Below are 27,777 nucleotides of genomic sequence, written 5' to 3' on the forward strand. Positions count from 1 at the left end.
CTTTGATGGTATTTCTTCCAGTGTAATTCCCAGACTATAATCATAGTATTATAATATCTGGGCAACTCAATGTGAAAACATGTCTTCTGCCCTGTTCTAACTGCTCTGAACCAGGAAATCTCAGAAGAAGATCTGTTTGCTGAAGGTGCAGGTAGAGGACTCCATGGATCGGGAGATGACAGCCCACCAGTACCTCACCAGCATCGTGGCCGCAGCTGAGAAGACCAAGCACGAGAGGGACCAGCTTGTGCACATGGTATGCCACCTTCCTAGCAGGTAACCTGTAACATCAGGACCTGAGGCTTGATTCAGAGTGAATCCTCCGCGTATTCCAGAGGAGCTGCTGTGGGGTATGTGTGTCGCTGTGTCCTCACCGCCTGTTCAGTTGGTAGGGAATTAGGAGACAATGAATATGAGCCATATTCTCCTGCCTTAGAAAATGAAAAACTAATAGCCTCCTTCTCGTCGTACTTTAAAGTCTTCTGGATGTTTGACAGAGCCACTTAGGTGTAGGTATGCAAGACTTGACTAGATGAAGCTGATGTTGCCCCAGCATTGTGCAAATAACCCTAGTTCTACTATCGTAGTACTATTCATGCACACTATGAGTAATTTAGAGACCCCGATTAGCCTGCTGGTCATTGGGCTGCAGGAAGAAGCCTATGGAACCCAAGGAGAACAGGAAAGCACAGAGTGGAGCTGGGATTCAAATCCCCATCTTTGGAGATGTGAGGGAACAGTCTACCCACTAAGTCACCTTGCCAACTCTACTGTGGAAAGTGGTACAGAAGCTGATTAAAGTCCTACAGCTGATCAACCAATATTTGTATTCTCTGGTGGCAGAGCAGCGGAAGCTTCTCAGCCTGTTACTTTAGTCAGATTTTCACCTGCGCTTCTAAACGCATTGGAAGCAGTGAAGTTGACGGTGTTCTCCGGTGAGAGCCGACTGTGGCGGCTTTATTAGGTCGTTCAGTCAGCCGTTTCCAGGGAAAATGAGCTAATTGGAATTGATTGACCGTGGTACAGCTTAGAGTGGGATTCCAGCTGGGAAGGTTTGACCATGGGCAGCGTAAATCACATGCCTGTTTACCTTTTTCAAGTACTGATAAGCACAGCACAGTAACAACCCATCATGCCTTGCAAGTGCCCAGGTACGGTACATGTGAGAATTCCTCAACTTGAACCAACAAAAGGGATCTACTTCTACCCCGAAATCTTTAGGCAGCATTACTGCCTCCCCGGCCGCCGCAGTCAGAAGAGCCCATTGTTGGGCTGGGCAGGGTCTCTTATTATTTTAATGCTTTGTCCTGGCACTGCTTCCTGTGGGCGGCCCGTGAGTTCAGCAGGTCACACTGTGCCATCCCATCGTCATAATATCACTGCAGTTAATGCATGTTTCTCTCTATGCTACTTCTTAAGGAATCATTCAATGATATCTGAACTTCAAAGCCTTTGAAGACTGTGTTCATTTTCATAAAGTGACTCTTCTTTTAATTACACACAATATGGCTTGCTTTTTATTTTTCTCATGCATAATTTTTTAATGAGGAAAAAAAACATGGAAAAATAACCAATCAGATTCAGAGCACTATTTGTTAGTTAGCATAAGAGGCACCTCCAACGTAGGAGAGTAACAGTGCTCTGTCATCACTCTTAAATTAATGGAGCTTATTAGGAAAATGAAGTTTTGCCAATAGCTCAGAAATTTACAAAAGAGAGGAGGTCATTCGGTCCATCAAGCTCGTTTGGGGGACCTTGTTTGGCAGAACCTACAAAACATTAAGCGATATCTTCTAAATGCTTTATAAGATTATGTTATTCTCTAAGTTTTATAGCTTTTTCCTTTTACATTCAGCACTTAAAATTTCACCAAAATGTCTCTTCAGCACTTTCTTGTAATATTGTTCACACATTTTTATGGCACTGAAGTACAGGCGGTCCCTGGGTCCCTTTCAGTGGGGTTAAGGTCAAGACTCTGTGGTGGCCAATTCATGTGTGAAAATGATTCCTCATGCTCCCTGAAGCACTCTATGACAATTTGAGCCCGATGAATCTTGGCGTTATCGTCCTGGAATATGCCCGTGCCATTAGGAAAGGAAAAACCCATTGCTGGGATACCCTGGTCATTCAGGAGATTCAGGTTCTCAGTTGACTTCACTTTATTGCTGCATAATGTTGCTGAGCTGTAATAATGATCCAATCATTGGCTCTTAAGTACTTGCTGGTTTAAACTAAAATCATGACTTCTTTTGGCCAGGCATTGTATTAAAAACTCGAGTTAAATACGATAGTATTTAAATACGATAGTTCGTAATATCGAACGCGTGCACTACTTTGTGACGCTCATGAAAACATTGTGTGGCTTCAGTGGTTCAACAGTTCAAGGTACAGTACAGTACTGTGTGTAGTTACTTTTATTATTACTATTATTAATAATATGTACTGTAGTATTATTTTTCGGACTTGCCTACAAATTAGACTTTAAGACAGATTTAGGGAACAGAGCGCGTTCGTAACCTGGGCACTGCCTGTAATGGAGTTGCATCATTCTGTAACAGCTTTATCAGTTTTTCCTGGATTTCTTTATTGGTTTTCCTTGATCACATATGAGCCAGTTCCTGTTTTGGAAAGTAGCGTAATAGCAGAACTGCCTGCATGATCTCACTCAGTTTTTTTTGAGCACCATGACAGTAGAATTTCCTTTTCTTACAAGGTTTTTTTTCTCTCCCTATGTAAATGTATTTATTCTACTTTTGCTGCATGTACTCAGGGGCCAGTGAGAGTTCTGCACCTTGCCTCTCTGCTCACAGACTGGCGTGTTACCAGGTCCCAGCGCTGCTCTGCTACTTTGAGGTTTCATAGGAAAGATGGATATGAACGATTTGGTCCTGCAAAGGCCTGGCTTTTCAGATGTGGTTCTGTCTTCCTGGTCTCAGATTTGAGATACTGGTATCATGGAAGGTTCAGTCTCAGGCTTTTTCAAATCATATTTTTCTAAAAGTATAACGTACTATTAGGCCATTTAGAGGTGGCGATGGTCAGGCTGCTTGCTGGCGTTTCATTCTGTATTGGCTGTATTGGGTGTTAGTCTCTCATGGCCTTCATTTCCGCTACAGCTCACTGCTGTGTAACAGATTAAGAAGATTAACATTACGGTGAGATGAGATGGGGCCATCGACCTTCACTTTTGCTCTAGGTGTGACCCATCACCAAAATAAGGCTGCGCTAAGCTGAATGGGCACAGCTGAAGAGCCATGACTCATCGGGGCCCGTTACCCACCCCCAGGCTTAAGCACAGTGGGAGAGCAGGATCGCTAAAACCCATTTCCCACGGCGAACCCCGAGTGCCTGCTGACTGTGATGCCAGTGGTCCCACTTTCACATAGTCACTAATGTCTCTAAGCTCTGGGCACTCCAGCTGCACGGCTGCATCTCGGAGCACGACTTTACACAGTTCATCTCTCTACGCCCACACATGGGAGGTGTAAGGGGATTTCCCAGAATGCCTTTCATGTCAGTTGCAATCCAGCATTGGGGTTGGTCTCATCTCTGGAATAAAGATGGCGCCTTCCTGGAGAAATATTCTTGTGGCTTCCATAGTTGTGTATACCTATGTTTTATTTCATGCATCTGGAGAGCCTTAATTTCATATTTTATGTTATAAAGTTGTATTTCTGACAATCCTAAGCCCTCCATACCATGACTTCCTCAATTAATAATTCAAATCAGCTTCAGAGATGAACAGCATTTTTAATTCTTTTTAAAGTAATTTACTTGACATGCATGTTTTATACTAGCTGTCAGTATATATTCATATTTGTTCAGAACCAAATGGTCTAACTAGAGAAAATCAGGAAAATGAGCTTCTTCACTGTGTCAGACATCAAGATGTCCTAGTGCTGAATAGACATCAGATTCCCCCAGTATATACATGAACACATTCAGTCTAATTTTCATTATCCTATTGCCAGATTGTACATTATGATGAAGGTATTTTGGTATCTAATTTTGAAATCCCTTCAATTCAAATTTATTTGTATAGCACGTTTTCACAACATTACATTGTCTCAAAGTGCTTTACATTATCCTGCCCAAAACCCCCAATGAGCGAGGTGACAGTGGCAAGGAAAAACTCCCTAGAAGGAAGAAACCTTGGGAGGAACCAGACATAATTTTGAAGCACATTTACTGTCTCTGACAGATGTGCTGGCTTTGTCGCACTGTTTTATTCACTGTATAATAGAGAAATATATCAGTAACTCACAGAGGTACTTGTAATGCACAGGATGAGAATGGCTGATTATGTATCTGTGTTCATGCTCTTTGTTGTTAAATGCACTTACTATCTTTTGTTGAAAAAAGCATCTGGCAAGTAAACAAATGCAGCATGAAGGTAATTCATGCCAAATAGTGGAGATTTTAATCAGTGAGAGGACTGCTTCACTCCTTGAGGGTTTTCAGTAAAAGACAACCAGTCTAAACCACTTGAATGGACTTTTATGATGGATTGACTTGTTTTTAATGATTTTATGGTCCTGTTCAGTGGAGGGAGCAAAAACATGGACCGTCTGGGGTTGAGAAACACGGGTCTTGTTCATGATACTCAAGCGGCTTTCTGAAGGACAAAGAAACCAGTGCCGTGAGTGTGGTGGGAACACGATTAAGGCTCCTTCCCCCCTGTTTCTCCCACTGCCCTGACCTCCCGGATCACATAAGCCCTCCTGTGCCCTTTTTGCTGCAGGCCTCCATCCTGGAGCAAGACAAGCAGGGAGTGCTGACCAGGGTCATCAAGGGCACCATGCGTCTGGGAAAGCTCCAGGAAAAGGTGAAGGTAAGGCCAGGCAGACTAAGCTGGGGGGCGTCAGCCAATGGGGAGCTGGCTAATGACACGCACAGAGTCAGGTGATAAAGCTGTTTGAATGTGAGACATGTTGAACATATTCCCTAGGCTCATTCCATAGGCTCATTCCCTAGGCTCATTCCATAGGCTCATTCCCTAGGCTTTTTATTGGGTGTTCTTGTTTGCTTACTTTTGAGAAAAATTGAGCCATTATTTACATTTCATGTTTAATGTCTTAATTTAATCTGTGGATTCTATTGTCCTGGCGACCAAAACCAAATTAATCAGTGAACAAATATCAGATGAAAATCTTTTTAAAGTTGGCATCTATCCATGAATCTGTTATCTATATTTCATCTACATTTCAATGGGCAATCCTCAGACTGACCTCAGCTCAGTGATGATGACTTAAATTGGAAGTAATTCAATGTGTCGTATTTTTTCCACAATAATGAAGTAATAAATAATAAAATAATGAAATTCCAATAATAAAATTCCTTATAACTAATGTTCATGAGGGAAGCAATTGTCTTGGTGTAACTTAATATGTGAATGTAAGGCAGGGAAAAGTGAAAAAGTGGAGGTAAATTCATGCTAGGCAACAATACAGGCACTCTGCCAAAGCCATGAAGGAAGTTCATGTTTATGCAAATCTCAGATGTTAAAGCTTTACAAACAGCAAAGTGTTCTGACCCCCTAATCTGCAAACTCACATCTGCTCCTGTCTGGTACTGTGCACTCGCATCACTTGGCAACAGTGGTGCTGTGTTGTTCAGTTTGGATCTCTTGATGTTGTCCAGCAGGTATTCTGGAGGACAGTAACATGTAAGGGCCTTTTCCTTCTGTGTGAGGTAATCTCAGTTTAGTTGCCATGAACAGGGGCTGCTGTGCTTAACCATGAAGCTCTCCCTTCATTTATATGTGGAACCTTGAGCCAGGAACAAACCTTAGTTTATGATAAGAGTCCAATGACAAGATTGGACACCAATGAACATGCCAGTCGACAAGGGAACCAGAAAGGCCCTGCTGAATGCCGAGGGCTGCATTAGCCATGACAGCGTCAGTGTATACAATCAGTCACATGGCTACATCCCCCGGCTCCTCTGCTTGCCTTTAGGCCATTGAGTGAAACTGAGGAGATGGACAGCAGTAGATTTTCTGGTAACACTTTACTTGAGGGGGCACAAAAAATATAGCATTATGTGATTACTTATGTATTAATTAACCGCAATAGTCTTGGTTACATACTGATCTCATGTTTGTTCATCATTAATGAATTTTGACGCATTTTTTATCGCAAATAGTTACTATATTCATGCAGGTTATTTTAGAGGATCACACCTGTGGCCTGTTGGGACTTTAACGTTTGAGGTGTGAAACCACTTTGCGGTCAGTTCAAAGCCAGTGGATGGTGGTGCTGTTTTAATTTGACCAGTAAGTACTGTAGACACTCCCAGAGCATGGATATAGCTGGAGGATCAGCAGGTCCAGCCTGATGTTCTCCCAGGGATCCTTCAGCACCAGCCTTAATGTAGGAGTTTCCTTCATGCTGGCATGCGCATGCACATGGGGGGGGGGGGTTGGACAAACCATTTTTATCGTGTGAAATGCATATTGTGAAGACCCTAATGATCAGAAAGACACATCATAAATGTAGGTGGATACTACAGGTTCTTAGCATTCAGTGCCCCTAACTTGGTAAATGTCAGGAAATGCCAGCATTCTGCTGCAGCTTTAAGAATGACAGTCTGTAGCATTTGTGTGCTTTGGGCCTGTTTTTTTGGTTTGACCTTTCTGATTGGTTTCTTTCACTGTTCAGGTATTACATCTCAGCATTGTACTGTTGCTCAATTACAAAGTATTTTCTCATGGAGTTTGACTCGAGGTTCCCTTGAGTATCACCAGAAATGATCACTCGTATCACTGGGCAGGTAATTATGTGCCTCCTCCTTAAACAGTCCTGTGCTGATTTACAATGCTAGCAGTTTCTCACAGTACCTTCATGTGGAGTAGAGTGGCCATCTGTATCATTTCTGAGTTTTCACTCTCTAACTTTTTGTGTTTTTACAGACAAGGGTAAGGCTTTACATTAAGTGCACCTTCATAATGCATTCATTATGCATTTATAGAACATTCAGTTCACCTTCATAATGCATTCATAGAACATTCATAAGCAGCATGCAAGTACACCTTAACATCCTAATATCCTTTAACAGTTTTAATATACATTAACAAACATTACATGGTTATACAATTATAATGTTTGTTATTATTATATAATGTTTGATATTAATGTATATTACAGCTGTTAAGGGGTGTTAAGATACATGATGTTTATGAACGTTTTATGAATGCAATATAAAAGCATTATAAAGGTGCAGTTAAAGTAAAGCGTTACCCAGACAAGCATTTCCACTGCTCACTTCTTTGTCACTCACTATGTTTACATACACAGCTAAGTCGAGCTTCAGTTATAGCTCGACTACGCCATTTAATCGGACCACTGTCCTTGTCCCACTATACATGCACGGGAGGGGAATCGATTTATTACACATGCAGAAGTAAATTGACTCTCATTATCTGGGTGTCTTAATCTGACTTTGAGAAATTCGGTTTAGTGCGATTTCAGTCAAGCTAACATGTTTACATGTACTTTAAAAGTGCAGTTTTAGTTGGACTAACACAATAATTTGATTTCCTTCGTGTGCATCTAAACTTAGTGACTGCCACCCCCAAGTGTGACCAGCATGGCTGTGAATATGTTTGTCCTTCACTGGAGAAAATATTTTCCTTTGTTGTTGATTTTGCTCTTGTAGATGCTCATTCATTAATACTCATATTCATTAATACTCACCTCAAGCATATCCATAATACAATATACAGGCCAGCCACAATATACTGTATGAATGTCTTTTTACACCTAAATGATGCTTCTGCCTCATTCACTTGCTTAGGTCTAAATCAAGTGCTGACTTACATTTGTATATTATAATGACACACTCACACATTCATGCTACAGAACCTCATGATACTCAAGTATGTTATGCATTGAAGTGCAGGAATTCCACTTAGCAGCAGCTCTGAAGCCTAACATGGTAGCCGTATCCTTCACATTCTGTCATTGAATTTTCTTTTTTTCAGTCCTTTTCTCAATGAACTTCATACACCGATCAGCCGTAGCATTAAATCATGATGGCTCTAATGACATCTTTGCACTATGAACACATGATGGAGAACTGGCAAATCCCCTCTCTTAACTAACTTTTCTAGAAAAGAAGAGCTCCTTTTAGGATTGGCTGTGAACTAGAGGGAGGTTTAAGAATGATTCTTGGATCGTTAGTTTTTAATGAGAGAGTTAAGTTTTACGGCAGAGAAATTTAGTCTGGTACCACTGGTGGGCAACAGGGTCAAATGCAACGTGACTCGCGACTTTATCGTAATTTAGACAGGCTAACTGGGGGTTACTTAGAATCCTGCTCTCTTCATAATACTGTAGCATTATTTAGCAAAAATGGATTGCAGTTTGGAATTGTTGAGACAATGCATACCCTATGAACTGTGGGGCACCATGCAGTTCATGCCTGTCATCTCTTTCTGCATTACTATGAATATAAATTTACAGCCTTACATCCTGTTACGCCAGTTTGTTAAACTTCACACATAATTTCATACAAAGCAATGGAGGATGGGCAAGTCGTTTTGTTAGCTATCTGTTAGTTATTTGAGGGAATTGATCCCCCTAAAAACAGGACACTGTCATTTATATATTTTTTATACAAAGCACAACATGCTTATGATTCATTATTAAAACTAGCCATAAGATCGGTCTTTCCTTTTCCATAGAAAAAACAAATGATGTAACGTTCTTCTGCTAATAAACACTGACAAATTTCCACCACCGTTACTGGGGGGGTGGGGGAGTTGGGGGAGTGCAGGTGAGGTGATGAGGGGCAGAATTCAGTAGCCAGCTCTACATATACAATTAACCATTTGGAAGGTCAAGTCATCAGCTAACCACTGTGGTCAGGCAGGTTCCTGAAAACATCCATCTAAAAGCTGTATTCGGACTATTGTGGGTGTTTACAGGTCCGGAAAGCAAAGCTCTGCTGGTATCCAGTCGCCTGCACCAAACAGCAGGTTTCAGGGTGTTTTACTTTGTCCAGATACTCCTGGATGCACCACTTTTCACACAATGGGAGTTGTTGCATTTCCTGATACTGTTGTAAAAACACTCTCATTCTTCTGCTCCGTTGTTTTCATTTCCCTCTGGAACAAGTTCTTATTTTTGTAAATGGTCACTACCAGCCCTCAGGGTGTGTTGTTAGTGTTTTGTTGGTATCCGTTGGTTCCCATCTGCTGCTGTCAGCCCAGCCAGAAGCACTTCCACCAACCCCTGCATCTCCTCATTGTCTCCTGATGACTAATTAGAGGCAACAGATGTGGCTAGGGCATACAGTGTAAATAAAGGAAGGAAGTCTTGGGTGTGCAAAGGGAGTGGTGTTTATGATGATGCGTTAAGAGGGTGGAGCATTTTGGGTGATGTGTCCTATTCAGAACAAGGGCATATCAAATTCAGACCAGTCCTTGGCTTCTCTTCTGTGTCGCAGCATGCAAATATGCTAGTTCTTCATTTAGCATTTGCTCTCTGGAGGCCTTCAATGACGTCCCGCAGGAACGCGGGACTCTTACCACAAGCCTTTTCAAGGAACTGCTATCGAGGAGCGTTCTTGGAAGACTAATTACACAGTTGGGCTTGGGAGTGAAGTCAGAGAGCATGGAAGAATGAAGTGCTTTCAGGGGTTAGGGTTTCGGTGTATTTGGTGCCAATAGCACCTAACCGAAACGGTGAACGTATCTGGAACGCGTCTTGTGTATAGTCAAGCCTTCACTTCTGTAAACAGTACTAAATTCGCACCTATCCATGTCTCAGATCTCTCTAGGCATATGGAGACTTGGAAGAAACTGATGCCTTGTATAAATATTTTAAATATTACTATATTAGCATAATCGAGAGCTTGTGTTGCATGCAAAATTTGTCTCCTCCCACTCCCATCTAAAGAGGCCTGCTCCTGTATAATTTCACCCTGAAATTAAGTATTTTCTGTTGTATTACAGACTAGTTTTTATGGCCATGACTCCTGTCTGTACTGTGCTGAATCTAGCATAGCTCCTTGATGCGATGAAGATATATCCTTCAATGGTGTTTTAGAACAGCAGGGGTTTTACCCATAAGCCTGGAAGCCTCATTTGTGTGTGTGGGGACCTAAGACAGAATAAGTTCAAGGTCTGTAGGCTTTTATCTGGCATTCTGTATATATAGGTTGCTCTCCCACAAACCATCAGGTTCAGTCACAGGAGGTTCCCTGGTGTTGCCACTGCCATCAGGTGCAAGGGTCTCCATGGCAACAGGCCAATGCAGAGGGTCCATAAAGAACGCCGTGATTAGTGGAGCATTCCGAATGATGTGACATTCAGAGGCTTGTGATAAATGGCTGAAGAAAAATCCTGACCCATGGGTCAGAATGGGATCAAAATGGGAGTGAGAGAAAAGTGGGACAACATAATACACAAAATTACATATTTCCCAGCTCTCAAATTTCTGTATTGTTCATTTCAAACTATCCTGTAAGTCCTAGAAAAATAACTGCAGATTCCATGTCTGTAAATAAGGGACTGTATTCTGTTTTCTTTTATAGAAAACAACAGTGCAGTATCACTGGAAACGATTAGATTACTTGGACTTTGACGAAATGGAAAACATTTCACGTATGGTTTAGGAAGGGAAGTCGTATAGGTGTGATTATAAATAATAATTCACCAAGGCTGATTGGATTCCATAATGGCATCGCCTATGGGTACCATTTCCCCACGTCACGCCACCACTGAATTAAAAAACTGTTGTTAGGAATTCCATCAATGGCAAAGTCGATGAATACGCTAATTATTTCGTTACGAACAATGTTCCTATGAATTAACATGGAAAATAACATGGAAACAGGGGACTGTTCTGCCGTAATGAAATGGATCAGCCTTGGGGTCCTGCTTTAGTGCCCCCCCCCAAAAAACTGATGGCACAGGTGACCTGTGGAGGGGAATCTGTGGAGGACAATGTAGAGCAAATTCTAAGGGTGCTGTCATGTGAAATTCCTCTTTATTTTCATGTATTCCAAATATGACCACAGCACAAATTCGTTCAGAATATATAATTATATTTAATCAAAAGATGTAGGCAAATCATTAATGGTTTCACTCTTTATTAGCTGGGGGAAATATTTTTATCACAAAGAACCCTCTGCACTGGAATGTGTTGGTATTGTGAACAATATAAAGAAAAATGTGTTTTTTTTTTTGTTGTAGATAACTCTGAATAACTTGAGTATTTTTTCATAAAGTGAAAATTGTATTGTTAGTATAATAATAATAATAATAATAAAAAATAAATATTTAGTATATTATTCGTATTTTAATTACACTGATGGTTTAGTGGACATTAAGTTCTATATAATTTTTTGTGCTTGTGTGTTTACGCTAGAAAAACAGATTTCCCGCGTTAAAAGCATTATAAGATTAGGTCTTATTTTATGAATTTACATGTTTGTTCCTCCCAGTTTATGTGCTCTAGCATGTAGTGAGTTTTGCTGTGTTATGATGTTTTGTGTGATTGACCTGGTCCCATACAGCCGCATTTATGAATGGAAATAAGTACAAACTTGTGATTCCAAGGAAATCAATGAAGCTCCATGAGATTAGCTTTGGTTCAGGTTGCCAGACCATATGTTTAATTGCTCTTACCTAATTAAAAAAGCAGAACATTAAAAAATGCACACAGATAGTAGTATCGCTTATAAATTCTAATTGATCTCGGCTCTGACGGTTGACACCTAACATTCAGAAATGTCTGTAATCCTGGTACATGAATCACATCTGTTGATTTACCGTAAATGTGAGTTTCTTCAGATAAGTCACTATTTAGAACAGCGACACACAGATGTCCGTAAGGGTGCCCCCATTAGCATGAATTTTACCCCACATCATATAAGAGCTATTTCATTTTAAATAAACAACTGCTAAATATTTTATTTTATTTTGGGGATATGGAAATTACAGGTAGAGTTATCCAGTTAAGGATGGTGAAAAGTTTGGATTTGAAATCTTTTGGGTGATTTTGTAGTCATACCTAAACACTTTGGAATCGATCTGCAAGATTTCTATAAATCTAAGAAGAAGTAGAAGTAGATGTCGAGGCACACATCACTCCTAGGATAAAGAATAGAACTGTACCTCTCCCAGGTGTGAGTACAAATACTAAAGTACCTCTTACCAGATTACAATACTCTCAAACTGCACTCAGTGTTGCAATTCTAGGACCACAGTGATTTCTGACATGTTCCTTGTTCTGGGAAACAATTGGAAATGATGAGAGTACCCTCATAGCTTTGGAGTACCACGGCTAGGAATGGGTCACTAGTCCTGTTGGTCCCGTGGCTAATCAGCCCGGCTTCAGCTTCTGGAGGAGCAGTCACACATGCCTTGGCATAAACACTGACAGAAGCCGTACACTAGGCACACAGTCAGGCTGGAGGGCACCAGGCTCACACACACTATTCCCATCGTCACTCTCTGGATCACTAGCAGGTAGATCCCCAGCGGCAGCGAGCCGAAGTAGAAGAATCCCAGCAGCCAGACCAGTATCCTGGGCACGTGGTTGCAGAATTTGGAGACATTGCCCTGGCTTATGGGGCTGTTGGAGCCAACCGACACGGAATCCAGGCTCTGCTCTGTGTAGTAGTCCGAGCTGTCGTGCCGGCTGGGTGAGCGCTGTAGGTCTTGCGGCACCTCCATGATGGTGACAACCAGGCAGTTGGAGGAGTCATGGGAGGGACTGGAGGAGGACAGGTTCTTTGGGGTCAGCACCACCTCTTGGCTGTCTGAGCTCCAGGACTTGTCCTTGGTGACCAACCTGGTCATGATGTTTGAGTCGTCGGGCAGGCCAGCCACCTCGTATTCCGCGACCTCTGTCTCATGACGGCAGAAGGGGCAGCTGACGAATTGGGAGCCGTCCCCGATGTCTAAGATCTTGTTGAGGCAGCGGGCGCAGACCCTGTGGAGACAGTCCAGTATCTTGGGCCGGCGGCTGTGTGCGTTGTACCGCTGGTAGCAGATTTTACACTCCAGCTCATCGGTGCCAGACCTTTCCTCAGGTCCTTGCTGGCTGCAGCCCATCTTCACTTCATTGTCTGCTGGAAGACGAAGAGAAGGGCTTGGTCAGACCTCAGAGTGATGGCAGGGTTTCTCTAAGAGTCAAAAGGGGCCCAGCAAAGTAATATGACTTTTACTGATGTTATCTTAATTTGTATTTATAAATGTGAGTTTTATCATTGGTTCAAGGCCTTATTTATAGACTTGAAGGATATATTTGCTACATTGCCACCCTATGGAATGTGCAACATAATAGAGGACTCTGTCACTGATCATGTTAATGCACCACCCTTCATTCCACCCTTCATTCTAATTTGCTGTTTGCTCATACTTGGGATGTTTCATTTCTCCAGTGTGACTTTGGTGGTGTCTTTCAGCCTCCTGCTGCCAACGGTCTGATAACTAGCTTGCTCCTTTGGCTTTGCCCGTATGACATGCCCTTTTCCAAATGCCAGATGATGATCTGCGCGTGAATCCCATTGCCTGTTGTGTGGCTTTTCATCTTTTACCAAATTTGCTGTATTCCACTACTTTGTTTACCTGCCTTCAAAGGTAGAATTAGCATTGTCATTATGCACTTGTTAATTGAATTGCAGATATTATGTTGATTATAAAGCTTGTTTATTTATATGTATTTTTTATTACTGTGACAGGTGCCAACGCAATGTGTGCCTGTAGTATAATGGCAAGGAATTAGTACTGAAATAGGACACTGATCTATATTAAGAGGGATAAATGTGGATTACCATAAACCTGCCTGAACTGGAGAACCACCAAGTCTTTAAGATCCCTGAAACAACTCTTTGGATGGATATTGACCTAGAAGCCATTTTTGCTATAATTTCTCAGAAGTTGGTTGCATAGTACCCTTTCTAATGTCGTGTCCATCGTTTCTTAACAAAAAATATTTTTTTGGTGTATGGGCAGCATGGTGGCACAGTGGTTAGCACTGTTGCGTCACACCTGTAGGACCAGGGTTCGAGTCTCTGCCCTGGCTCCGTGTGTTCTCCCCGGCCATCGTGTGAGTGTGCCCTGCTATTGGCTGGCACCCCATCCTGGGTTGTTCTCTGCCTTGTGCCCGTAGCCTCTGGGACAGGCTCTGGACCCCTGTGGGGTACATTCCATGATCTAATTCAGTCCGGTGTCGTAACAAACTGAATCCATAGTTAGCCTCATTAATGGATTTTAATGTACTGGTTACAAAAGATTGAAATTTACACCTGTTTTTGTTTTTTTGTTTTTTTCCTAGTGTAACATGGGATAAATTGTTATGAAATTTAGCTATAACCCTTTCCATGCTGTAGCGATGTGTGGTGTTTCATGGACGCATGGTAGTTTGAGTAATGTACACATCACATCATGTGACATCACACAGAGTTTCATAGTGTGTTTACATGGAGCCTGATAAATGACTTCAGCAGACAGCAAGGCAGTGCCAGCAGAGCAGTGTTTGTAAGATACAGCCCCTGACCGCTCAGGTAGCAGGCGAAGGGCCCGGCAGGTGTTAAGCGACTAACCGGCAGCGCAAGCAGAGAAACATGGATCGTTGCTGCCTTTGACTTTCTCCAATTGAAGTGTGTAATGCAGACAAGTGGGATACAATTGGAGAAGCTGGCTATGTGACGGCAGGCATATCAGTGCAGCTGATTGTTCATCGAACCCACCAGATGAAACGTGGACAGGGTTTTTTAAAAGTGTGCTACGAAGACTCCAGGCTTTCATGTGGCTGCAGCTTCTCACGGTGCAACCGCAGCAACTGACTGAGAAAAGCAATTCTCATCTCAAACGTGCAGACGGTCTCAATTCTCATCTCAAACGTGCAGACGGTCTCAATTCTCATCTCAAACGTGCAGACTGTCTCAATTCTCATCTCAAACGTGCAGACGGTCTCAATTCTCATCTCAAACGTGCAGACTGTCTCAATTCTCGTCTCAAACGTGCAGACGGTCTCAATTCTCATCTCAAACGTGCAGACTGTCTCAATTCTCGTCTCAAACGTGCAGACGGTCTCAATTCTCATCTCAAACGTGCAGACTGTCTCAATTCTCGTCTCAAACGTGCAGACGGTCTCAATTCTCATCTCAAACGTGCAGACGGCCTCAATTCTCATCTCAAACGTGCAGACGGCCTCAATTCTCATCTCAAACGTGCAGACGGCCTCAATTCTCATCTCAAACGTGCAGACGGCCTCAATTCTCATCTCAAACGTGCAGACGGCCTCAATTCTCATCTCAAACGTGCAGACGGCCTCAATTCTCATCTCAAACGTGCAGACGGCCTCAATTCTCATCTCAAACGTGCAGACTGCCTCAATTCTCATCTCAAACGTGCAGACGGCCTCAATTCTCATCTCAAACGTGCAAGCAGCCTTAGTCCCTGCTGACCCTACTGACCAATATTCTGTTGGAACGCTTTATTCAATTCAGTCCAATTCAATTTATTTTTATATAGCGCCTTTCACAACAGAGTCCTCCCAAGGCTCTTTATATAGATGTGTTGTGATGCATTACAACATCATTAGAGATGCCACTGAGCCTATACAGAACATAATACAGAACAGGAAAAAAAGAAGGAAAGAAATTATATAAACATAGTTAGGTGACAACGGAGAAGAGGAACCAAAAACTCTCAAGTAAGGAGACCTGGGGGTCCAAGGTCAGCTGACTGCTCACCCCCCCACCCCGCGGGCCTGCTAGCATTACTGAGGACAGTAAAGAGTGGACTTGCTTGCTAAAGGCTGGGTGGAAGCCTTATGCGTGGAGCGACTTTGTTTTTCACTACGTCCTCTTCACAGCCTAAATGCTGCTGGTGTCCTTAGAGAAGCTGTCTGACGCAGTTTGAGCAGAAACCCAGCTTCCCTTTCCACAGACCAAAAACAGCTTCGTTTCAAAGAAGAAGTTGCCCCCAAGGTCTGCAGATCCATATCAGGCTAATGACAGGCAGCAATAATTTATGAAATCGCCCACGGCTTTGCATATATACTATAAAAGATTAAAACATCACGTTCTGCATGCAGTTGCAAAAATCAGATTATGTCAGCTGTGCCGACAAAGGCAATTTAAGTTTCATGGGCAATCTGAGTATATCTTTTCTGTTTTGGGTGGATTTATTAATTAGGAATTTATTAAGTAGCATCAGTGGTACATAAGTAAGATCTATTACTATATTTTGTCCTCTGTACTCTGATTGAATGAGAACTGTTGACTTGTGCTTAAACTGAGTGTCCTATGGCTGCCATTTCCAGATTCTGCTGATCTATAATAATCTAGAAAAAAACTGTTTATACTGAGACACCACTTAGTTTTTTTCTAGGTTGTTTTTCTAATTATTGGCTGGTTTTGAACTTCATACAGGTTAGCTAACTGAATTATGAAGCATGAAGTGTCAGACGTGTTGAATTTCGACAGTATCCACTTGTGTTCCAACTGTTTGATTAAGGTCGCAGCAGGGAATGGAGTCAATCACAGAGCACATACACCCACGTGCTTAATCATGCTCGAGGGCAGTTCAGAGACTCCAGTCAGCCTGGCTGTGTGTCTTTGGACTGTGGGTTGGGTGGAAACCCACGTGGGCCGAAGAGAACAAACGCCACACATGCAGAGTGGAAGCATGAGTCAAACCATGAACCCTGGAGGTGTGAGGTAGCAGTTCTGACCCACTGTGTGCCCCATATCAGACTCGTCTTTGCGCGAAATTGATTGCGTGTGATTATAATTCTCTTTGTATTTTGTTGCTGTTTTTCAAATTGTACATCCCAGCTGTTGCAATGGAAGTTGCCCTGGAAGTGCGGAAAGTGGAGATTTGTGCAGTCCAAGCCACTGCAGGCTCACTGTGCAGTATTCACTGCTGCTGGAAAGGACATGAATCTGTAACCAGGTCTGACAGCATTGTCTGGTGTGATGAAGTACAACGTCCACCCTGTCAAGCACCTGCTGCCTTAAATCTTACGATGATGGGTGACATTTTGCAGCTATATATTATATTTTAAAGCCCTGGAACTGAAGCATCCGATTGTCCACGATATAAATCTCTTAAAGCCTTCTGCCCGCAGATCTGTCTGCTTAACTTCCAGTGAATTTGTACCGTGGTATCGAGTGAAATCACCTGTTAAGGCTGCAGTATTTCAACAGCAGGATCGATCTTTTGATTAATGTTTTGGATTGTGCCTGGCACTTGAGCTGACGTGTGTGTGTGTGTGTGTGTGTGTGTGTGTGTGGCTAGCCTAAGCAGAGACCACACTCAGGTCATGTTTAGCACACATTTTATCTTCTCAATTCTTTCAAAGTTTCTTTGCTTTTAAACATTCTTCTGCATCCATCACACAGTGCCGTTACACTGCCTAACCTGTCGTTTTCACAAAAGCCGCCTGCTCACAGCTGATAAAGCAGGTTAACTCACCTGTGCCTAGTCAGCTCTTTGGCCTGGAAGCCCAAGGCTCATCTACCAGTTCACATATCAACATCACTTGTTACACTTCAGAAATGCAATTACAGTGCGTGCCAAATTCCCTCACAAGCGGCACTCTTTCATTTCTTACTGCAACAATGAAAATTAGACTAAATGGTTAAGTGAGATAATTTCTCAGCGGCAGGGAGTGCCGAGTTAGATGTGTTTAATGATGTGGGTGCTCTAACACTCATTCATTCATCCTGGTCATAAGGAATGCATTTTGAGGAAAAGACTTCTTTAGGAATTTAGCCAACATTATTATTATTATCTACAGTTCCTGCTTTATTACAAGTCATAAATACTTTCCCATTTAGTCTGTTACAATTTCAAAGCTTCCAGAAATTACACAAAACGGATCGAAAACTGTTGCATTGGATTTTTTTCTTCTATGGATTAGTAAAATGTTTGAAGTTATTTACATTCCGTGACAACATAAAAAGTGCTAAATTCCAGCCCTGTCCCTACCTCCGGCAGAATTATGCTAAACAGAAGCTCAGTCTGGGCTCCTGAATGTGATTCTCTGTTCTCCGAGCAGAATAGGAGTATAAATCGGCCAACGGGCTGCGTTCCAAAAGGTTGAGACGTGACAGGCTCTTTCAGAATGCACCCCCACCCTCCCACCCGGAGGAGACGACACTGCCACCTGTTGCAGGCTCATTATGACAGCCAGACCTACCGGTTCCAGCCTGGTCTTAGCACAGCAGCTACTAACCCAATGCTAACGAGCTGCAGCGGAAGCAGCACTGGGAACAGGGTGCAGGGACTGCAGGGGATTCAGGTGGGGATCTGTTTACATAACCCTAACAGGGTCCATTATTAGGGTAAACTATTCCAGACCGACATATGTGATGCAGCAACAGCTGGGCTGATTCCTCCCTAATCCTGCTGCCGCTGTTCTAACTGCCTCATTGGTTTTAGCTAAATGCCTCAGGCTGGATATTGTTCCCACTCAAGAATGATTGTGTGAAGGTCACCAAGGTCACAGTGTGAAATGGAACCAGCTCTGTCTTCTCTCACTTCTCTAATATGCTTTGTTATTTACTTAATTTGCCTTTTCTGTGCATGTCATCACACCTTGCTGTAGGCTGTGTCAGGAAACTGTTTGAAATTTTAATCATCTGTGTTTTTTTGTCGAAGTATGACCATTTTCATATTAAATATTAAATGCCTTGCTTTCTAAGCAAGCATCTGTGCAGTCTTAGTGTTTACCTTTTATTGACAGGTTGAAAAAGCTGTATAAAATCGTACAGGTGTCCCATCCAGGTCCACCGTAATCCGCTACTGGAGAAGCGGTCATGGAATATGAAGGCAAGGCTGTGTTAATGGGAATCCAAATGCCTCATATCATTTCTCCAGTTCCCTTGTGACTCTCTCTACCATCGTGAAGATGCAATTCTGTGTCTGTTTATTCAGACGGTCGTACTGGCCCATGTGATCAAGCCCTGGAGATAAGTCATGCATTTCCTTGCCTTATTTCTTCCAAAGTACCTACAGGACCTGTCCTCCATGCCCTCGCTGGTGCCTTCTGTTTGACTTTAATAATGGGTCTTCTGAGGTCAGCGGTGACAATAGTGTGGATAATCAGTGGGAACAAGTCACAGGCAGATAGTGTGTGAGTCACAGAAAGGGGGATCTTTGCACGTCTTTGTCTTATCATAATTCTTATGCATTCCTTGTTTTAAACGGCTGTTGTTGCCACTGCTTGACTTCTTAGAGAAAATGCAGTACCGGAAAAAAACGCGCCAAGCTCTTCGTCTTATGGCATGCAGGATGTCCGCGGTGACGATGGGCATCCGCTTATCCGTGCCAGACTTCTGCAGCTGCTTTGGCACTGATGTGAGGGCTCTCAGAGGAATGAAAAACGCACTTTTCTTGCAGGTGCATGGAGGAGTGGAAATCTCTCACTCCCCCGCCACCTTGTTGGCCAAGGCATATAACATTCACTTGGATGTTAGCTGGACCCTTAGCTTTCTTTGTAATTAACTTATTTCAGTTCCAGCATGCTGTGTTATAAGAGATGTTTGACCTTGACAAAGTGACAGTTTCGTTAACATGTTCACATGCATTCATAAAGCATTATAAACATGGCTGTAACTTTATAAAAGTTTTAGCCATGTTTATTATGCATTATAAATGCTATATGAAACTTTCGTCTTTAATGTACTATAAATACCTTCATAATGCAGTACAAAGAATCCTTAATTCTTATACTGACCATTATAAAGCATTATGAAGGTATCTATAGTGCTTTATAGATGAAAGCTTCATTGGAGCTTATGAAGTATTATAATCAACACTATAATGCCTTATGACTGTCAATAGAAGATACTGTAATGCTTAAATAATGCATTATAATGGTCGGTATAAGAATTATGGGAGTATCTATAATACATTATAGATGACAGCTAATACTAGTAAAGTATTACCACAGTTTCTTCCACCTACATAAAGTGTGAGTATTGGGATACAAGAGAAAACTCCCCATTCCTTCCTGCCTGTGCTGTTTTTGTCTGTTAGGAGTCTAGTGCACATTGGGTCTTGAGGTGCCTTCATAGTTTGCCCATAAGACATTAGCTAAGGTATTGACAAGATGGCTTTGGATCGAGTGAGTTAGGGCCTGACTGCTTCATCCATAAGCAACCAACAAAGCCACGTTCGCTAGGGAACTGAGATATCAGCATCTCTGCAGCGTGGGACCTAAGCTGATGGTTGTCTCTGTAGGAAGTCTAGTTCCACTGCCTGAAACTGGATTTACAGGAGATGAAGGAAGAAAGAAGGTGGCATCATGGTTCAGTGGCATCATGGCTCAGTGGCATCATGGCTCAGTGGTTGGCAGTGTTGCTTCACACCTAGAGGGCTGGGCAGTTAGATTGCTATTCCCCCTCGTCTCCTTCTCGCTCTATTGTGAGGTTCTCCTCCAGGTATTCCAGTCTCCAGATTTGTCATCTCTAATTTGCCCATAGAGTGTGACTATTGTGGGCATTGCAATGGACAGACATCCCACCCAGGTTGTCCTCCCCTGCTCTGTGCTGCTGGGATATGCTCGAATCCCTCCCCCCACAGCCCTGACCCGGATTAGTGGGTCTCCCCACCTCTTGATCTGATTATATTGAGATATACATCAAATTGTTTTCTCTACGATTACGATGCCGCCCTTCAGAAATATCCATGCAAGATGGACTGAATGGCTTCCTGTTATTTGTATAGCTTATGGTTATAATTAGATGAACAATACTTTTAGTCGAAAAAGGCTCCATTTCCTTGTCGTAAAGATGCAATATGGCTGGTTATATTTGGGTTGGGCCGCTGGGATCGGGGCTGGGAGGATCAGACACATGTTACCCACCTGCTGCCTGGTTTATGCCCACTGGTTGGGACCAGTGTGCCTGAGATGGCCTTCAGGAAAGGCCTTACTTAACAAAGAGTCTAACTTACGGGTACCAGTCAAGCACTGAGGATTCCAGGCAGGGTGTTAGCCAGCTGGTCAGGCACCCCCAGTCCTTTGCTGGCTTTGCTGACGGAATGGATCACTCCACGTGTTTAAGGGAGGGGTGGACGGAATGGATCACTCCGCGTGTTTAAGGGAGGGGTGGACGGAATGGATCACTCCGCGTGTTTAAGGGAGGGGTGGACGTAATGGATCACTCCGCGTGTTTAAGGGAGGGGTGGACGTAATGGATCACTCCGCGTGTTTAAGGGAGGGGTGTGTTCCCGTGGCCCTCATGGGGACACTCTACCAAGAAGGCCAGCCGCGGGAGTTTCCTCATGATGAAAGGCTATGGGCCTGGAGCAAATGGTTGTGCTGTGCTTAATGTCTGATAATGGATTGTGTATCAGCCCAGAAACAGTTTGACATCCAGTCATGGTATCCACTTTTTCCCCTGTGCTTCACATTACAATTAAACCGCATCTGTGTGACAAAGGAAGGGCTTCAGAATATCAACTGCGATGGGAGGCCCACTGCAGTCTTGCAGGATGTGCCAAAGCCAGGCTGCAGGAACTTCAGCCCAGTTAGAGAAATACACTGGTTCTGGTAATGATCTCATGTCATGACCAATTTCATCTGAGATTTCTGTGTTAGGGATGTAGTGGGTCTGACTTGAAGTTCCCCTTCAACCCAAATAACCATCATGCTTTGAACTCTGAAAGTTCCTTTCTTCGTTAAAGTACAGTTGAGAGAAAACATTTCTGAATGAGGAATTATCTGCATTTTTGCTTAGTCTAAGATGGTCTGAGACAGTCTTAGATGGTTATGTCCCAACTCTTGCTGCTCTTGGATGGTCTAGCTGGTGTGGGTCATATCAAGCTGATATGACCAGCTATACCAGCTAGAATGATAATCATAAGCTGGTATGCCAGTTAAACCGTCAAACCATCATGCAAAAGCATACCAGAAGCAACTATCATAAGTTGGCGTAAACCAGTTAAGCTGTTTTTTTTTCAACATGGAGATGTTCCACAGCACGTGGATGGATGAAATGAAAGCTGAAAGTTTCATTGTGTTTAGAGAAAACAAAACCGAACCTGCATACCAAAACCAAGACTGCATACCAAAACCAAGACTGCATACCAAAACCAAGACTGCATACCGAAACCAAGACTGCATACCAAAACCAAGACTTCATACCAAAACCAAAACTGCATAGCAAAACGAAGACTCCATAGTAAATGTGAGGCATGGTGGATGCTGTTTTTCTGCCTTAGGGCCTAGACGACTTGCAGTAATTAAGGAACTAATTACTAATTACTAAACCAAACTGTATTGGGAAACTACAAAGCTAATACTCAAAAGCAGTTGGGTCATTCAACCTGACAACGATCGGATCTGTACAGTTATGTATCAGCAGAGGCCCCTGAGCGTGGCTCGTACCTCCTGCTACGTTCGCTGCTTTCTAGATGCTGGGTGACTCTGCTCTTTGATCTCAAGCTTTCCTCAGATATATCTTGCTTTGGGCATGTGTTGGCTAACAAAATATATGTAATTCAACAACAGTGAGCCTCAGAACAAATTCTGTATTTAAGAATGTCAAAGTCCTCACTTCAATACAATTAAAATTTTGTGGCACGATCGACAGCAGACCTTCCGAAAAATACTAATGAACTGAATGGAACTGAAGTTTTGCGTAGAAGAATGGCTGAAAACATCTCCGGACTGCTGCACTGGTATAACCAGAAGTTGTGTAAAGCATTTAGAGATCAGTGGTCATTGTTGACACACCACAGCACACAACAATGAAATGTGACCTCTGCATTTAACCCATATGTGATGTCGTGACATAGCAGGGGGCAGCTAATTCAGCGCCCAGAGAGCAGTGCTTGGGGGCGGTACCTTGTTGGTCGGGGATTCGAGCCTGTAATCTTTCAATTTCAAGCATGCTTCCCTAACCATTAAGCCATCGCTGCCCAATTTAGTTGAGGTTATCACAAATAAAGGAGGTTCCAGTCATTACTAAATGTTCGGGTTCACATACTTTTTCCAACACTAACTGTTTGACATGAAAATGCAAACCAAAGAAAAGGCACGTGTGTGATGTTCAATTAGTGTGACGTTAAATTAGCCTTGCTCTTCATTTCTGCCATATTAGTAAATACTGGACCACAATGCTATTCATGCAGAAATCCAGAAAACACTAACAGAAACTTTTTCTCACAAACGAATCTACATCATTATTTTCAGAGGTGGAAAGTTCCGGTTCCAAAAGTAAAAATCCAGACCAAGATTTTGTTTCAACCAACCAATTGAACATAAAGACTCACATTCACAGAGTAATCAGCTGGTTGATCGAAAGAAAATCTTGGGCTGGATTTGTACTTTCTGGACCTGAACTTTCCACCTCTGACTATACAGATTTGCAGACCTCACTGTCCCTTCTGAATGGCACTGTTACCCACAGTTCAGTGCTGCGGGGATCACCTGCGGGCTTAGCACTTTGCAGGTGAACAATAATTCTATAGGGGCTCTGGCCGCTGTGCTGCCAAGCTGTCGCCCCCAGGGCTCTGAGGTTCTAAGTGCCACCACCACTAACTGTAGTAGTTGAGGAGATGATGATGCCACAAGCCACACGCAGCTGGCAGGGGTGCCAGGCTCCAGCACAGAGGCGGGCAGTACTGACAGCATACCAGCTGATCTTAAAGGCCATTCCTGACCTGCCTTTAACTGTAAATCTAACCTGAGATCATAAATCAAAATATACATTCCATAAAGCTGGATTTTTTCATAGGAAATTGTAGCAATTGATTATTCAGGTTTAAGACATTTTTTTTAGTTTTTAATTAAGAACATCAGGAGGGTCAAACTGGGCCTCCACCTCCACTTGGACTCGCTGTGCCTCGTTTATCCGCCCTCCGCATCAGCTGTGGGCCCAGAGCTGTTCTCTTTCTCGCTGCTACCGTTATTATTTTATTATTGTGCCTAGTCCTCGTACCACACTTTTCACAGCCCCTAGACGATGGGAAATATCACATCAAGCACCGTGTAAACAATGGCTCCCTGGCTTTTATGGCTGTTTAAACTTTAATGCACAGAGCGTCATGATGCAGCCGCTCTTTTGACTTTGGCGCATCGGAGCGACGGCTCAGTGTAACTTCTCAATATTTTATTAATATACACGTTTATCATTTAATAAAGTGAAATGCTGCAACTTGGCTCACGAAGGTGCACATCTGCCAGATGAAAATGCACGTCTCGCTCGTGCGCTAGTCCCGCTCGGGGACTGATCTGATGATTTGCATACCGCATCTGTGACAATGACACATGTGAGGTCACTGTCACAGGCCACCAAAGACTTCTCACAACTTCTGTGTGTCGCATCCTGTTTTTATTGGCCTTGTGTGGCTCGGGTCTCCCTGCCCCCTGAATACCTGTTAGCTTCTTCCTCTGTTGTCTAGCTGTGAGCTGCCCCCCCCCCCCCCCCCCCCCCCCCGGGTGCCTGTGGACGTCTGACGTCAAGCTGCTGGCTCAAAGCCGGCTGATGCAATGCCTTCCTCTCCCACCATGGGGGTATCCATGCACCCCCCACTAACCCTTCCTCCTGTTATCTCGGTACACCTCGGGTTCCTGGGGTACTACACCTCTAAATAAAAGCCTCGAGCAAAGCAGACTAAGGGGGGGACATGATCCAGGTATATAAGATTCTAAGGGGTCTGGATGCTGTTCAGCCAAATGGCTACTTCAATATTAGTTTAAATACTAGAATTCGTGGCCATAAGTGGAAATTAGCGGGAGAACATTTTAAAATGAATTTGAGGAAGCACTTCTTTACACAGCGTGTAGTTAGAGTATGGAACAGTCTTCCTGCTAGTGTAGCGGAAGCTAAAACCCTGGGTTCCTTTAAATCAGAGCTAGATAAGATTTTAACAACTCTGAGCTATTAGTTACGTTCTCCCCAGACGAGCTTGATGGGCCGAATGGCCTCCTCACGTTTGTAAATTTCTTATGTTCTCTAGGGGGTGTTGAGGCGTGGTCAGTTTCTATCTCCTTTCTTTAAGAAACTACCAGCCAGACCAGTGTGTCCAGTGCTCATTATAAATCCCACATTAAGGTCTCTACCCTGCTGCCTCTTTCATTTCGCATATCGTAATGGATTAGGGTTAAGGGGCGCTTTCTTATATTGACAGTGTGATGGAATGACTCTTTGAAGTGAGAACCACTTCAATTAGTCGTCTTAAATTACATTTTGCAGAAGACCTGTTCTAATTATAGTGTAAAATGTCTTTTTATAGTATAAGACGTCTTAACAAGTCTTTTAAATTTGTTGTGTTGTAAATTCTTATTTTCTAACAAGGGATACGTGTTATAAAATGATTAAGAATGAGAGTCTTCAGTGGCTCTCATGACACAAAACTGGTGTTTGTGCAGTGCTCCTACTCTGCCATTGGGGGGCGCTCCATTCAGACCTTAACCCTGCATCCCAGTTCATCCCAATAGCAACCTGTGACTGAGTCTGGGCTCCATGCCAACCACTGCCTTTTTCTGACGTTATTCTCTCACAGATAAATATTAACAAGGTTTTTAGTCCCGCCGTTTTTCCTACAAGTATAGTGTGCTGCCTTTAATGTCATCTGTGGTTTGATATTGTAAATTATGACATAGTCATGTAATGAAAGGATATGAATGACTTCACCGGCATTGATGCGTAATTGATACATCTGGTGAGTGAATAGAGAAGGACAGACTGTAGCACATTCTGAAGACAAACATTCATCTCTGTGAGCATCAGGCTTCCCTGAGAGCTGACGCGGTTACAGGAGGCTGTACTGTCTAAACGCCACACATTATGAAGCTGTCTGCAGATGGATAATTAAACTGAGCACCGAGGAGATGTTAAGGGGAACAGCTGGCTTCACACCTAACTGGACAGTGAATTATTAGTACTGTTTTATGTTCAGGACGAGTAAGCATGTTTATTTATTTACTGAGCTCGGCGAGATCGATTGTATCAAACCAAAGATCAGCTGACAAAAGTGATTAGTCACGGGTGAGTTAACGCTCCCCCCAGCCACGACTCCTTAATCGATAGCCAAATGGAAAGATACCTGCAAGCCCCAGAGATGCACATGCACACGCCACCGTGACTTTAATCAGCTCTGTAGTCAGTGGGCTTAGTGCCGTAATCAATTGGCAGCCTACACGCGTGCTCCTGGCTGCCCCCCCCCCCGCCGAGGACACGCTGTCCACATGGTTTCCTCTTTCTGTGTTTCTGCGATCCTGACGGCGCGGTTCAACAGGCTGCGCCAAAGCCAGGATGTCTCTCCGTCACGTTGCACACGCGAGTCGGCAGACACGCCCACGGCGTCCCAAACACCAGAGGCAGCTGGGCTTAGACCTGCTTAGCATCTCGTTCACCGTGATTTAAGCTGCCATCACCCGTTCATCCACCCCTCGGCCCCCCCCCCCCCCCCCCATCTCAGAACTGCTTAATCAACAGGCACATAAACATCACTCATCCTCAGAATAAGTCTCCGGATGCAAATAAGTATTGCTGCCCAGCCCTGTACTTCAGTGTGAACCAGGGATAATTCAAGATATTAGCCCTGCTCAGTCTGAACGCCACCTCTGCGCTGGTCATGGCGACTTCCTTAAAACTGACTGACAGCAATCCATAGGCTACTTCCCTCTTCCGAGCGTAACGGCGTATAAGATAAGCCACGTCATCAAGGCATTCCTGCTGTGAGCCTCTTCAAACAGTGCCGTGAAGACACCAAGGAGCAGAAGGTGAAACTTGGAGGCTTTGAAAAGAGGGAGACACGTATGCGGAGAAACCAGCAGCCGCGCATCGCTGTCTTCAGCACGAGTCCGTTTAGCGCTGTCGCTCTCCCAGTGTCTCCTGCTTAGAAATAGTTACATGCCGGTGCTCTTCACAGGACCGTGTAAAAGATGACACACACACACACACACACACACACACACACACACACACACACACACACACACACACACACACACACACACACACACACACACACACACACACACACACACACAAGTTTTGGCAGATTTGTGTCCTCACCTTGCATACTGTCGGTTCTTGTAATCCAGCTGTTGTTGGTGGTATTCCAGCTGTGGCGGTCAGTGTTCCAGAGGAGTCCAGCACCCTAACTGAGCCATGCTTCTCTCTCTCTCTCTCTCTCTCTCTCTCTCTCTCTCTCTCTCGCTGTGTGTGAATATCGTGCTGGTGGGCGCCTGGCGGACCTCGCTCTCACAGGTGTACAAACGGCAGGCAGCCACCAGCCTGGGCGTCATGGGCCACCGGCTGCAGGAGCAGGAGGAGGACTTTGCGGGGAGGGCCTCCTCCTACCGGGGAGAGATCCGACACCTCCAGCAGCTACTGCGAGACAAGCAGGAAGCTCTGGACCAAGTGCTGCAACAAAAAAGGTAAGCCCGGCAGTCACTGGCACAACAAACCAATTACAGGCCAGCTAGGGGGGTGGGAAGGGAGGGGGAGGAGCCCAGTGCAGCTGCAGGCGCCGCACACAGCCTCGTACGCTCGCTCGCTCGCTCGCTCTCACTCTCTCTCTCTCTTTCTCTCTGTCTCTCTGTCTCTCTCTCATCTTATCACAAGCTTTACTTCTCATTCTTAGTATCTCTCTCTTTTTCTCTCATATATTACTTCTCTCTAATTTTCTTCGCAATTTTCCTGTGTCTTTTTCGGCCTTCCGTTGCGATGGATCTCGCGTCTTACGCCGATGTCATGAAGCGCGCCACTTTTCCGAGGTGATGTCACCAAAAACATTATCTTTATGGGCATCCCTTTAAATTTAACCGAGGATGGAAGCGGTCTCGCAAAGCA

The 27,777-nt window shown here is 43.7% G+C and overlaps 2 protein-coding genes across 4 annotated transcripts in view; one reads left to right on the forward strand and one right to left on the reverse strand.

Annotated features, from left to right (window-relative positions):
• Positions 1 to 27,777, forward strand: part of cep89 (centrosomal protein 89) — a 78,768-nt gene that overhangs the window by 30,864 nt on the left and 20,127 nt on the right. For both annotated transcript variants that reach the window (XM_023845592.2, XM_023845593.2), the window contains exons 17-19: positions 115 to 256; positions 4,742 to 4,831; positions 27,193 to 27,362. In XM_023845592.2, coding sequence (XP_023701360.2) covers positions 115 to 256; positions 4,742 to 4,831; positions 27,193 to 27,362 — 402 coding nt within the window. The remainder of the gene's footprint in view (positions 1 to 114; positions 257 to 4,741; positions 4,832 to 27,192; positions 27,363 to 27,777) is intronic.
• Positions 11,582 to 27,197, reverse strand: LOC111832677 (E3 ubiquitin-protein ligase RNF182). Of its 2 annotated transcripts, none has more exons than XM_023790313.2 (2): positions 26,998 to 27,197; positions 11,582 to 13,077 (listed from the first exon to the last, which is right to left on the reverse strand). In XM_023790313.2, the coding sequence occupies exons 1-2, from the start codon at positions 27,002 to 27,004 to the stop codon at positions 12,341 to 12,343; spliced, it is 744 nt and encodes a 247-aa protein (XP_023646081.2). In that variant the 5' UTR covers positions 27,005 to 27,197; the 3' UTR covers positions 11,582 to 12,340. The 2 variants fall into 2 exon arrangements, with proteins under 2 accessions (XP_023646081.2, XP_023646080.2); XM_023790312.2 differs by having other exon boundaries at positions 11,582 to 13,080.

Source organism: Paramormyrops kingsleyae, chromosome 11 (assembly GCF_048594095.1).
Source record: "Paramormyrops kingsleyae isolate MSU_618 chromosome 11, PKINGS_0.4, whole genome shotgun sequence".
Taxonomy (NCBI): domain Eukaryota; kingdom Metazoa; phylum Chordata; class Actinopteri; order Osteoglossiformes; family Mormyridae; genus Paramormyrops; species Paramormyrops kingsleyae.